The sequence below is a fragment of the Mya arenaria genome, chromosome 5 (assembly GCF_026914265.1).
Source record: "Mya arenaria isolate MELC-2E11 chromosome 5, ASM2691426v1".
NCBI classification, from domain to species: Eukaryota; Metazoa; Mollusca; class Bivalvia; order Myida; family Myidae; genus Mya; species Mya arenaria.
Window position 1 is genome coordinate 45,183,872 of NC_069126.1, and position 14,294 is coordinate 45,198,165.

The 14,294-nt window shown below is 39.2% G+C and overlaps 1 protein-coding gene across 1 annotated transcript; it reads left to right on the forward strand.

Moving 5' to 3' along the window:
* Window positions 1–229: 229 nt before the first annotated feature.
* On the forward strand, window positions 230–6,151 carry LOC128234304 (uncharacterized). Its single transcript, XM_052948472.1, has 3 exons — window positions 230–959; window positions 5,427–5,560; window positions 5,856–6,151. Exons 1-3 carry the CDS (start codon window positions 829–831, stop codon window positions 5,930–5,932), a joined length of 342 nt encoding a protein of 113 aa, XP_052804432.1. The 5' UTR covers window positions 230–828; the 3' UTR covers window positions 5,933–6,151.
* The last annotated feature ends 8,143 nt before the right edge of the window (window positions 6,152–14,294 follow it).

A 14,294-nucleotide genomic window follows, 5' to 3' on the forward strand; every position in this document is an offset into this window, starting at 1 on the left:
TCTTGCCTACAGATGTTTTTTTGTTTTTTTCGCTGTTGGGAAATATTTGTATCCGTAAAAATGAATGATGTATAATTTAAACTATTTGTTGTGGCAAATTTGCATTTCATCAACAACACGTGCTGCTTTTGTAACATCTTTTTTTGAGTTTTACTTCATAAAAAAGAAAATTTTCCGATGATTTTAACTTGATAACATGACACAATGATGATTTGATATTTGATATTTACTAAAATAACAATATCCAGTCTGCGATGTCTTTAGCATATACCCGTATGTTCTATACTTCTATATCTTCAAAATAGTTTTCTCATCTTTTGAACCCTTTTTGATACAAGTCAAAGGTTATAAGCTTAACTAAAACCATTGAGCGATTCGACTGACCTAAATTTGATACTAAGTCACTGACTTGCCAACCCGACAAGTGAAGTGTAACATTTATAAGATAAGTTGAGATATTCAACGGGGAAGGTTACTTTGTGAAAATACTAGAGAATTATAGTGTCATTCTATCTGCTGTTTTAATTATTCAATTTCATGGGAAGAGCTCTAAGTTGATATTTAATACCGTGTGGAATGAAAGAAATAATGTAGAATCTATTGATTCTGCTCAGAGCAAACGTGACAATGTCGATGCAAGAGCAACGGGAATTACTGTGAAATATCTTCATATACGGATGTATGGCATATGATTAGTGCATATCAACAGCATATTGAACAAAAAAAACCACATAAATTCCTGCAGAGTAAAGTTTGGGACAGATATTTTTAAAAGGAATAACACAAGCATGAAAGTGTTAGCAATTGAGCGCGTGCTTTCGTGACGCAATGTTAACGTGTACGTATCCGAAAGTTTACGTTAACGGCACGGTTACTGGGGAGACGGTGCATGCGTTGTGCGACTTTAGTTGCTGTAAGACCGGATGTTGCGCTGAGGACTGGTATCAGCCCAAAGAGCTGTGAGTATGGCGTGAAATTAACGCTCTGTCTTTTTACAAAATAATATAGGCAAATGGTTTCCATAGGTATGAGTTTGTCTTGGGGCCTGGTTCATTTCGGACCTTTTATAAATGATCGTTTCGTACAATTACTTTAAAAAAAAACGTATCTCTGAGTGGTAATGGTTTAAACGTTTCGATACACGTCCTTAGAATGAAGACATACGACATCTATCATTTGAAGCTGCCACACCAGGCACATCCACAGTACAATTATCATGAATATGGCCACATCAGGCACATCCACAGTACAATTATCAGCTACAGTACAACAATCGTGAATCTGGACACATCAGTCACAGCTACAGTACAACAATCGTGAATCTGGACACATCAGTCACAGCTACAGTACAACAATCGTGAATCCGGCCGCATGTGTCGTAACTTCAGTATATACTCGTAAATCCGGCCGCATGAGTCGTAACTTCATTATATACTCGTGAATCCGGCCGCATGTGTCGTAACTTCAGTATATACTCGTGAATCCGGCCGCATGAGTCGTAACTACAGTGCAATACTCGTGAATCCGGCCGCATGTGTCGTAACTTCAGTATATACACGTAAATCCGGCCGCATGAGTCGTAACTTCAGTATATACTCGTGAATCCGGCCGCATGTGTCGTAACTTCAGTATATACTCGTGAATCCGTCCGCATGTGTCGTAACTTCAGTATATACTCGTAAATCCGGCCGCACGAGTCGTAACTACAGTATATACTCGTGAATCCGGCCGCATGTGTGTATATACTCGTGAATCCGGCCGCATATGTGTATATACTCGTTAATCCGGTCGCATGTGTCGTAACTACAGTATATACTCGTGAGTCCGGCCGCATGTGTGTATATACTCGTGAATCCGGCCGCATATTTGTATATACTCGTAAATCCGGCCGCATGAGTCGTAACTACAATGCAATACTTGTCAATCCGGCCGCATGTGTCGTAACTACAGTATATACTCGTAAATCCGGCCGCATGAGTCGTAACTACAATGCAATACTTGTCAATCCGGCCGCATGTGTCGTAACTACAGTATATACTCGTAAATCCGGCCGCATGTGTCGTAACTACAGTATATACTCGTAAATCCGGCCGCATGTGTCGTAACTACAGTATATACTCGTGAATCCGGCCGCATGTGTCGTAACTTCAGTATATACTCGTAAATCCGGCCGCATGAGTCGTAACTTCAGTATATACTCGTGAATCCGGCCGCATGTGTCGTAACTTCAGTATATACTCGTGAATCCGGCCGCATGTGTCGTAACTTCAGTATATACTCGTGAATCCGGCCGCATGTGTCGTAACTTCAGTATATACTCGTGAATCCGGCCGCATGAGTCGTAACTACAGTATATACTCGTGAGTCCGGCCGCATATGTGTATATACTCGTTAATCCGGTCGCATGTGTCGTAACTACAGTATATACTCGTGAGTCCGGCCGCATGTGTGTATATACTCGTAAATCCGGCCGCATGAGTCGTAACTACAGTATATACTCGTGAGTCCGGCCGCATGTGTGTATATACTCGTGAATCCGGCCGCATATGTGTATATACTCGTTAATCCGGTCGCATGTGTCGTAACTTCAGTATATACTGGTAAATCCGGCCGCATGAGTCGTAACTACAGTGCAATACTCGTGAATCCGGCCGCATGAGTCGTAACTACAGTACAATACTCGTGAATCCGGCCGCACGAGTCGTAACTACAGTATATACTCGTGAATCCGGCCGCACGAGTCGTAACTACAGTATATAATCGTGAACCCGGCCGCATGAGTCGTTACTACAGTGCAATACTCGTGAATCCGGCCGCATGAGTCGTAAGTACAGTGCAACAATTGTGAATCCGACCGCATGAATCGTAACTACAGTATATACTCGTGAATCCGGCCGCATGTGTCGTAACTTCAGTATATACTGGTAAATCCGGCCGCATGAGTCGTAGATACAGTGCGATACTCTTGAATCCGGCCGCATGAGTCGTAACTACAGTATATATTCGTGAATCCGGCCGCATGAGTCGTAATTACAGTGCAATATTCGTGAATCCGGCCGCATGAATCGTAACTACAGTATATACTCGTGAATCCGGCCGCATGAGTCGTAATTACAGTGTATACTCGTGAATCCGGCCGCATGAGTCGTAGATACAGTGCGATACTCTTGAATCCGGCCGCATGAGTCGTAACTACAGTATATATTCGTGAATCCGGCCGCATGAGTCGTAATTACAGTGCAATATTCGTGAATCCGGCCGCATGAATCGTAACTACAGTATATACTCGTGAATCCGGCCGCATGAGTCGTTACTACAGAACAGATATTCATTTTTATTTCCTCACGTTAATTGTAACTGGGTGTACCCGACATCCAAACAAAACTGCGCCTTTAGGCGAGATGCATTTGACAACTTTAAGTGAGCTGCAACGTTTTAACCGTTCATTTTTGCCTTACATGAACCGCGATAACAGTCACATATCGTTTTCCCATAATGTTCTTTTTGTTTGTACGATTGCATTTTCAGTGTTTTGGGGGGCAGATTATAATCAGTGTTGATGAAACAAATAAAGCTGATATCATTCTTTACATAATATAATTTTATAGCAAAACACGATCACTCACCCACACTGACACATGATTTACACTGGGACACATTATATCTCTCATTTCCGCTGTTATTTAGATTTTAAAAATATCTAGTTTCAGTGATTGTTTGGATTTATACTTCAGTCTCCTGACAGCCTGGTGTAGCAATGTATGTTGAAGTGTGTTCGTCTTCATTTACATCGCCATGTCACCGTCTCTCCTTTATGCTAGCCACAAACTTTTGCAATATTGCCACAGTATCGGTAACATCCAACATTAGCCTGGACCTAAGGACAGTTTCATCTCACCTCCCCTTGCGTTACAGCAGCTAGACAATAAACACAGCCAGAAAGACCGACATACGGGTAGGCAGACCGACCGACCGACCGACGGACGGACGGACGGACGGACAGACAGAAAGGCAGGCAGACGGGCAGACAGACAGTTAAATATATATAATTCAGAAGATGAACCAAGAGATACGAAGTTTAAGTATTTAGAAAAATGCGATATTTACTTATAGTCCAGTCATATTGTAACAACATTTTACCAAATTGTGCACTTGTGGTTAAAATTATGAAACTTGGCTTGTTGACACATATGCATATTAAGGTAAAGAAAAAGCTCAGGACCTAAATTACGTCGATGATGGCCGCCCATATCCAAGCTGGCCGCCATCACCCTTAATTTTTTAAAGAGGAACTGTCATAAATAAATATTTGTTATTATATGCTTTCTGGTGATTTACAGAGATTTATTTTAGAAATAAATTGATATTTCACTGTTTCACTGATTCAAACATTGAAATAACATTTTGATTTTTTTCACTGTTATAAAATTTTAGCCCACTCTCACTTCCAAATCAAACGTCAGCGCGCACAGGCTTAGGACACAATTTCAACTGCGTCATTTCCGAAATGAAGTTACGTCCGCATGCAATTTCGCGCACTTTTTCTGAATATCTACTAAATACCTAATTAAATGCCATGTTATATGCTCTTTAGGCGCATTATTAAAAGAAAAAAGTTTATTATATATTTGGACTTTCTTTGAGACTCATATGCTTTCAAATGGAATGCTAAAATTTCAAATACACTAAATTATACAACTTATCGCACTCCTCTTTCAGCTGATACGCTGGAAGTTATCAGTTTTAAACACATTCTTGATTCTTTCTTTTTTAAAAAATGAAAAATACGTGAATACGTGCAGTTTAAATGTTTTATAAAAGGATTACATTTTTTAAATTTTACTGCAACATAATATCGCTTAGAAAATAAGAGTTGTATTTCATATATTCGTATCTTTCATGAATAATATTAGCTTCATCAGTGTATCGTATGCTCTTTTCAACACAAACTAATGGAATTTTATTAAAAAATCAATGTTATCAAATACCATATAAACAATTCTAAAAATCACCCGAGGTGCAAATTTGCACACGTTGCAATGAATAGATAATCTAACTGTTTCATAATGAACTTCATACTGACAGACATGTACACAACTACGCATTTCAAAATCAAGGTCAAAATCATTGTAATGTCACAGTGCAAATATGCCAATATCGACAGCCCTATTACTTATATTTTGTTTTTATTTGAAAAAGTCATAACATAAATAAAATCACAAAACGGTTTTAATCACTGTTCACTTAAGCCAGGCTAGTTCTCTGTCATTTTCATTACGACTACAATAAAGCACATTCAGAGTTAAACACACCCATGTGTAACAATGGTTACAAAATTTAAGTTCTGCGTAATGGGGCCGATACACTCTTTACAAAATTATACTCGTTCTCAATAGGAGTCTAATCCCATCTTACATCTCTCGCAGGTCCTTGGGCGAATGGGTTGCCCTTGGAATCGGTGTCTGCATGCTGATTCTTCTCCCAAGCATCGTTGTCGTCCTTGTCTGTCTTGTACGGAGGCGGCGACGAGGGATAGACGCCGGAGTTCTGGTCAAGACAGGTAAGTTGGCATGTTTTCATTTTACATTAGTGTAAACACTGATTTATTGTGTCGAAGTCCGATTAGGCATTCGTTATGGACTACTTATTTTTTAAACAGAAAAAGCAACGAAACTTTCAATATTATAATTATGTTACCTTTTAACTATAGGAAATGTATGAACGTCAATCACCACACCCATCATTATGCCTACCATCACGCCCATTATATCGCCCATTACAGCTCCCATTATATCGCTCGCACTTATCATTACCTATTTATACTGTAAACCGCGTTCACACCCATCTATTTTCAGAGCCAATTGAGGAACCGCCGACGACATGCACCTACATCGACGAACGGATTTCTTCTGAAACTGACCTTGACATGTGACACACCCACATCCGGTCTATCTTGAACAAAGAAATCCATGAATTAAATACTGACATCTAACACCTGACTTTGAGAACTCCAACTAATAATGGCGCTTAAACGTCACGTGCTTTGAAACATATCACATGTTCGCAATACACTGCTAATAAAGCATGCGTTAAATCCTATTGTGTACTTACATTTTAATTATTACCATGTTCTGTGAGTGTAACAAGTAAAGCTACATGTTAATAAATAAATAAATAAATAAATGTTTTATCATTGCTATATTAATAATGCGATTGAGGCATGTACATGTGGCTACACGTAATATCAATGTTCAGTCTTAATTGCCCTGTAAATTTATACTTGTATGCTCAATGTGTACGTGTATGCTCAGTGTGTACTTGAATGCTCAATGTGTACATGTATGCTAAATGTGTACGTGTATGATCAGTGTGTACTTGTATGCTAAATGTGCACTTGTATGCTAAATGTGTACTTGTATGCTCAATGTGTACTTGTATGCTCAACGTGTACTTGTATGCTAAATGTGTACTTGTATGGTCAATGTGTACTTGTATGACAAGTGTGTACTTGTATGGTCAATGTGTCCTTGTATGCTCAATGTGTACTTGTATGACCAGTGTGTACTTGTATGGTCAATGTGTACTTGCATGCCCAATGTGTACTTGTATGCCCAATGTGTACTTGTATGCCCAATGTGTACTTGTATGCTCAAAGTATACTTGTATGCCCAATGTGTACTTGCATGCCCAATGTGTACTTGTATGCTCAAAGTGTACTTGTATGCTCAATCAATGTGTACTTGTATGTTCAAAGTGTACTTGTATGCTCAGTGTGTAATTGTACGCTCAGTGTGTTTTGTATGTTTAATGTGTACGTGTACACTCAGTGTGTCTTGTATGCTAAATGTGTACTTGTATGGTCAATGTGTACTTGTATAACCAGTGTGTACTTGTATGGTCAATGTGTCCTTGTATGCCCAATGTGTACTTGTATGCCCAATGTGTACTTGTATGCTCAAAGTGTACTTGTAAGCCCAATGTGTACTTGCATGCCCAATGTGTACTTGTATGCTCAAAGTGTACTTGTATGGTCAATGTGAACTTGTATGTTCAAAGTGTACTTGTATGCTCAGTGTGTACTTGTACGCTCAGTGTGTCTTGTATGCTTAATGTGTACGTGTATGCTCAGTGTGTCTTGTATGCTCAATGTGTACGTGTACGCTCAGTGTGTACTTGTATGCTCAGTGTGTACGTAATTAATTGATGTGTACTTGTATGCTCAATGTGTATTTGTATGCTCAATGTGTACGTGTACGTTCAGTGTGTACTTGTATGCTCAATGTGTACTTGTATGTTCAACGTGTACTTGTATGCTCAGTGTGTAATTGTATGCTCAATGTGTACTTGTATGTTCAACGTGTACTTGCATGCCCAATGTGTACGTGTATGCCCAACGTGTACTTGTATGCTCAATGTGTCCTTGTATGCCAAATGTGTACTTGTATGGCCAATGTATACTTACATGCCCAATGTGTACTTGTATGCCCAATGTGTACTTGTATGCCCAATGTGTACTTGTATTACCAACGTGTACTTGCATGCCCAATGTGTACGTGTATGCCCAATGTGTATTTGTATGCTCAATGTGTCCTTGTATGCTCAATGTGTACTTGTATGCCCAATGTGTACTTGCATGGTCAATTTGTACTTGTATGCCCAATGTGTACTTGTATGGCCAATGTGTACTTGTATGCCCAATGTGTACTTGTATGGTCAATGTGTACTTGTATGCTCAATGTGTACGTGTATGCTCAATGTGTACTTGTATATTCAATGTGTTCTTGTATGCTCAATGTGTACTTGTATGCCGAGTGTGTACGTGTACATTCAGTGTGTACTTGTTTGCCCAATGTGTACTTGTATGCTCAACGTGTACTTATATGCTCAATGTGTACTTGTATGCTCAATGTGTACTTGTATGCTCAATGTGTACTTGTATGCTCAACGTGTACTTATATGCTCAATGTGTACTTGTATGCTCAGTGTGCATTTGTATGCTCAACGTGTACTTGTATGCTCAGTGTGTAATTGTATGCTCAATGTGTACTTGTATGTTCTACGTGTACTTGCATGCTAAATGTGTACGTGTATGCCCATTGTGTACTTGTATGCTCAATGTGTCCTTGTATGCCAAATGTGTACTTTTATGGCCAATGTGTACTTGTATGCTCAGTGTGTATTTGTATGCTCAACGTGTACTTGTATGCTCAGTGTGTAATTGTATGCCCATTGTGTACTTGTATGCTCAATGTGTACTTGCATGCTAAATGTGTACGTGTATGCCCATTGTTTACTTGTATGCTCAATGTGTCCTTGTATGCCAAATGTGAACTTTTATGGCCAATGTGTACTTGCATGCCCAATGTGTACTTGTATGCCCAATGTGTACTTGTATGCCCAATGTGTACTTGTATTACCAACGTGTACTTGCATGCCCAATGTGTACGTGTATGCCCATTGTGTACTTGTATGCTCAATGTGTACTTGTATGCCCAATGTGTACTTGTATGGTCAATGTGTACTTGTATGCCCAATGTGTACTTGTATGCTCAATGTGTACTTGTATGCTCAATGTGTACGTGTATGCTCGATGTGTACTTGTATGTTCAATGTGTATGTGTATGCTCAATGTGTACTTGTATATTCAATGTGTTCTTGTATGCTCAATGTGTACTTGTATGCCGAGTGTGTACGTGTACATTCAGTGTGTACTTGTTTGCCCAATGTGTACTTGTATACTCAACGTGTACTTATATGCTCAATGTGTACTTGTATGCTCAATATGTACTTGTGTGCTCAATGTGTACTTGTATGCTCAACGTGTACTTATATGCTCAATGTGTACTTGTATGCTCAGTGTGTACTTGTATGCTCAACGTGTACTTGTATGCTCAGTGTGTAATTGTATGCTCAATGTGTACTTGTATGTTCAACGTGTACTTGCATGCTAAATGTGTACGTGTATGCCCATTGTGTACTTGTATGCTCAATGTGTCCTTGTATGCCAAATGTGTACTTTTATGGCCAATGTGTACTTGCATGCCCAATGTGTCCTTGTATGCCCAATGTGTACTTGTATTACCAACGTGTACTTACATGCCCAATGTGTACGTGTATGCCCAATGTGTACTTTTATGGCCAATGTGTACTTGTATGCCCAATGTGTACTTGTATGCCCAATGTGTACTTGTATTACCAACGTGTACTTACATGCCCAATGTGTACGTGTATGCCCAATGTGTACTTGTATGCTCAATGTGTCCTTGTATGCTCAATGTGTACTTGTATGCCCAATGTGTACTTGTATGGTCAATGTGTACTTGTATGCTCAATGTGTACGTGTATGCTCAATGTGTACTTGTATGTTAAATGTGTACGTGTATGCTCAATGTGTACTTGTATGCCCAATGTGTCCTTGTATGCACAATGCGTACTTGTATGCCCAATGTGTCCTTCTATGCCGAGTGTGTACTTGTATGCCCAATGTGTCCTTGTATGCCCAAATTGTCCTTGTATGCCCAATGTGTACTTGTATGGTCAATGTGTCCTTGTATGCCCAATGTGTACTTGTATGGTCAATGTGTCCTTGTATGCCCAATGTGTACTTGTATGGTCAATGTGTCCTTGTATGCACAATGCGTACTTGTATGCCCAATGTGTCCTTGTATGCCGAGTGTGTACTTGTATGCCCAATGTGTCCTTGTATGCCCAAATTGTCCTTGTATGCCCAATGTGTCCTTGTATGCCCAAATTGTCCTTGTATGCCCAATGTGTACTTGTATGCCCAAATTGTCCTTGTATGCCCAATGTGTACTTGTATGCCCAATGTGTCCTTGTATGCTCAATGTGTACTTGTATGCCCAATGTGTACTTGTATGCCCAATGTGTCCTTGTATGGTCAATGTGTCCTTGTATGCTCAATGTGTACTTGTATGCCCAATGTGTACTTGTATGGTCAATGTGTACTTGTATGCCCAATGTGTACTTGTATGCCCAATGTGTCCTTGTATGCCCAATGCGTACTTGTATGCCCAATGTGTCCTTGTATGCCGAGTGTGTACTTTTATGCCCAATGTGTCCTTGTATGCCGAGTGTGTACTTGTATGCCCAATGTGTACTTGTATGCCCAATGTGTACTAGCATGGATTTTTTTCCTTGAGCCTATGTACATGCCCTTTTGTACATTATGCTCATACGTTAAAGCTGCACTCTTACAGATTTACACGTTTAACCTTTTAAACCTTTTATTTGTTTCATAATCAGCTGATTAGAATAAAAAAGTGCCAAAAAGTCAATCTGTGAGAGTGCAACTTTAAGATAGTCGGAACACCAAGGCCATTATCAAACAGATATGAGCTCGGAAGTAATAGTGGTCTTTGAAAATAGTACATCATTGAGGCGCATATTGCGTTGGAAGTGTAATCAGCTGTCGAGGCACATATTATATTAAAACAGATGCCGAAGAGTTTCAAGCTAAGTTTCCCTCTAGCGTTATAAAGACACGAATCATATTCTTTCATTTGAGTACATTGTCTACGTAATCGACTGGGTCTACTTAGCGTAATGATAATTGAGTAAATCGCCGGCGGCTTCATCACATTTCCGTATATCTTTGAACCTATTTACGGGGTCTATTCCGAAGCTTGACGGAGATGGCCGAGTTGGTACGAGGCTGTATGTTAAAGAAAAAACATTGTAACGCTGTGTGATGTGGTAGACCTTCAGATTGTGTCGGGTAGCGATGGTTGCACGGTGTATTTGTACTCTTTTGAACTCCTCAGCAATTCTCCGACATAATTCGTTCACTTTGACACTTAACCTTTACATCATTGCTCTATTTAAATTATTAAACTCGGTTTTTAGTTTAATTTATTGAAACATTTTTTTATAATAGTGTTCCATATTCACAAATGCTTAATCTGACTCATTGGAATCATGTTGGTTCGTCATACGCACGAGTTTGTGTTCCCAAACTTGAATGGCATTCTTAATTGTGTGCATGCGTCATAAAGGTACATGTAGTATGTGTGTTACAAACATGTCTGAATTGAGTGTGTGGTTTGTATTGGTTAAAGGTTGCTAAGATGTACATGTATTTATTATTATTGCGGTATAGGATTATTAAAGTTCTAGTAGGTATAGGTCTGGTTACTCGTGCGTAAATCAGGAGTTTTCCTCGTGCATTTACTGAACTGAATTGGTTATTCGACGCTCAGACGGGATAGAGAAAACATTGAAAAATTGTCAAATCTCGAGTTTTTTCTTAATCTTTGGTATTCACTTCGGGAAGATGTCATTTGACTCTGCGGGAATAAATGACCAAGATCAGCTTGAGTTTAGCCATAGGCAGCTTTCGTCTATTTCCTTGGGCCAGTCTATCCAGCCGGAAGACCGTAGCAGGAGGAAGTACAACGTGGCAAGGAGCCGGTTTGCACATCTCGTGGCAGGGACTCGGAGACCTTGAATGATAGAGACCCTGGAGCAAGTTACAGCGGAGATAAAGATCGTATGGAGCGGAGGCCAGCACCAGCGGCAACCTTTGGATACCCGGGACGTTCTTCCGGTGCGGACCCATCTTCCCCTCACGGCCCATGGCTACGGGCATGCGGGATCTTTTTCGGACCTACAGTCCCTATCAGGACCAGTATCAACCCCAGCAACCTAATTCTAGAACGCCAGATAAAGTCATCTGCTTCGCATGTGGAAAGCGGGGTCACTTCCGGCGCGAGTGCGAGTGGCTATCTAGATTTAACCAGTCAGCCAACCGTGATGTCAAGCCCACAGGAGCAAACTCAGCCACTAAATGATGAGTATTTATTCAATATTTGTAATCAAGGTCATTGTTTTGAGTTTGAATCTGATTCTCCCATCAAAACATCTTTGGTTAAAGGCAGCCTTAAAAACAATGTACACTATTGGAAGACTATTGGCACAAACCCTGATATAATAGATGTTATTGAAGACGGCTATAAAATTCCTTTCATTTCAATGCCGGAAACATCGTTTTCAAAAAATAATCAGTCAGCTCTTTGAAATATTGAATTTGTTAAAGAATCTATTGATGACATGTTGAAAAACGGTTTTATAGAACAAACAGATTTTCCACCTCATGTAGTCAGTCCTTTAAGTGTTTCTGTAAACAAACCGGGTAAGAAACGACTTATTTTAAATCTCAGAATAGTAAATAAATATATTTGGAAGGAAAAGATGACATTTGAAGATTGGAAAGTAGGAGTCGAATATTTTGAAAAAGACTCGTATTGTTACAAATTTGATTTGAAGGTTATTATCATATCGATATATTCCCAGAACATAAAACATTTCTGGGTTTCAGTTTAGAAGGAAAATACTACTGCTACTCTGTGGTTGCTTTCGGTTTGTCGAGCGCTCCTTTTATTTTCAGTAAGGCATTGCGTGAAATGGTTAAGTTCTGGAGATTCAACGGTATCAAAATTGTTATGTTTCTTGATGATGGGTGGGGGACCAACAAGAGTTGTGATTTAGCTACACGCGATGCAATATTTGTGAAAGATAGCCTCAGTCAGGCAGGGCTTATTATAAATGATGAAAAGTCAGTCTGGTTACCGGTTCAAAATCTAGAGTGGATTGGCTTGTTTTGGAATAGCATTGACTACTCTATTAGCATTCCAGCACGTAGAATTGAAGATTTAAAAATGTTGCTTTTGGAATTTTTAAATTCTCTTCCTATTGTTTCTGCTAGGAGTTTAGCGATGTGCACCGGGAAAGTAATTTCTATGATGCCGGTTATTGGCAATATTGCACGGCTTATGACTAGATTTATGTACATTCAAATTTGTTTACAAGGACTAGTTGGGATTTCCCATTCAGTTTAGAAATAGACTGTCCGTGTATTTCTGAGATTAGATTCTGGCTCGAACATGTAGACAATTTAAATTACAGAAAATTGGGTAAATGCACTGCTGTAGATACGCTAGAAGTGTGTTCTGATGCTAGTAGTTTCGCATGTGGAGCGCATATTGTCAATATGCCAGGTTTTGTATTTCACGACATGTGGTCAGAAGATGAAAAGGATAAAAGTTCAACTTTCCGAGAAATGAAGGCTGTATTTTTGGCACTGAAAGCGTATGAACATTCTTTAGCAAATCATAAGGTGAAATGGTTCTCAGATTCTCAAGCTTGTGTTCATGTTATCAAGGTTGGCAGCCCCATTTTAGAGTTACAGGAATTAGCTCTGAATGTGTTTAAACTTTGTTTACAAAACAAGATTGATCTCGATATTCAATGGGTCCCTAGGGATTTGAACCAGATTGCTGATGATATCAGTAAATATAAGAATACTGATGAATGGGAGGTTACACCTCAGTTTTTCGGGTATATGCATAGGATATGGGGACCGTTTACAGTGGACAGATTTGCTATTTATAGTAATAGGAAAATACATAGATTCAATTCTAAGTTTCATGATTTTGAAACTGAGGCAGTCGATGCATTCACACAGAATTGGGCCAGTGAAAATAATTGGTTAGTCCCGCCTATTTATCTAGTAAATAGAGCTGTATTTCATTTAATTGCTTGTTCTGCACATGGAACTTTAGTTGTTCCTAAATGGCCTAGCGCAGCATTTTGGCCAACTTTGTTTGAAGCAAACTGCCAGAAGATAGATTTTGTATTGGAGGTTTTGGAGTTTGATAAATGGCAATCAATATTTGATAGCAGGAGTGATAGCGTATATAGTTCTATACGTTTCTCTAGCAAAGTTCTAGCTATTCGTCTTTAATGGTCAGTATTTTAATGTATACTAGACTGCAGAAGTAAGAAGTAAATTGTGCTTAGTTGTATTTTGTTTAGCTTGTGTGATGCACACGATTATGAATTATGGAGAGGAAATGTATAACTTTTCGAGGAAATGTATATCAAAGATAGTAAATGACTATACATGATTCAGCATTGAGTTGGAGTTGTTTACACTGGTTATGCTTAATATTGTAAGCATTTAATGCGCATGAAGGAAGCGAAAAATATTTTAAATTTGTATTTGCTAATTGTAAAACAGCGTTTTCTGTATATATACCTTGATGTTTAAAAAGCACCGTTTATAAAGATCATGATCTTAATATCTATTTTGGCATAAAGGACGATGAAAAGTATAAGAAAGATAATTGTGAAAATACATGATATGAGTGTGTGTGGGTTATTTCCCCTACGTTATCGGCATTAATTTCGTTTACTCGGCCTGTCGAGCCGGAGTGCCCATTTGTACCTGGTACAAATGAAGTCGTGTACTGTACACGAAGATTATAAGAAATATGTTT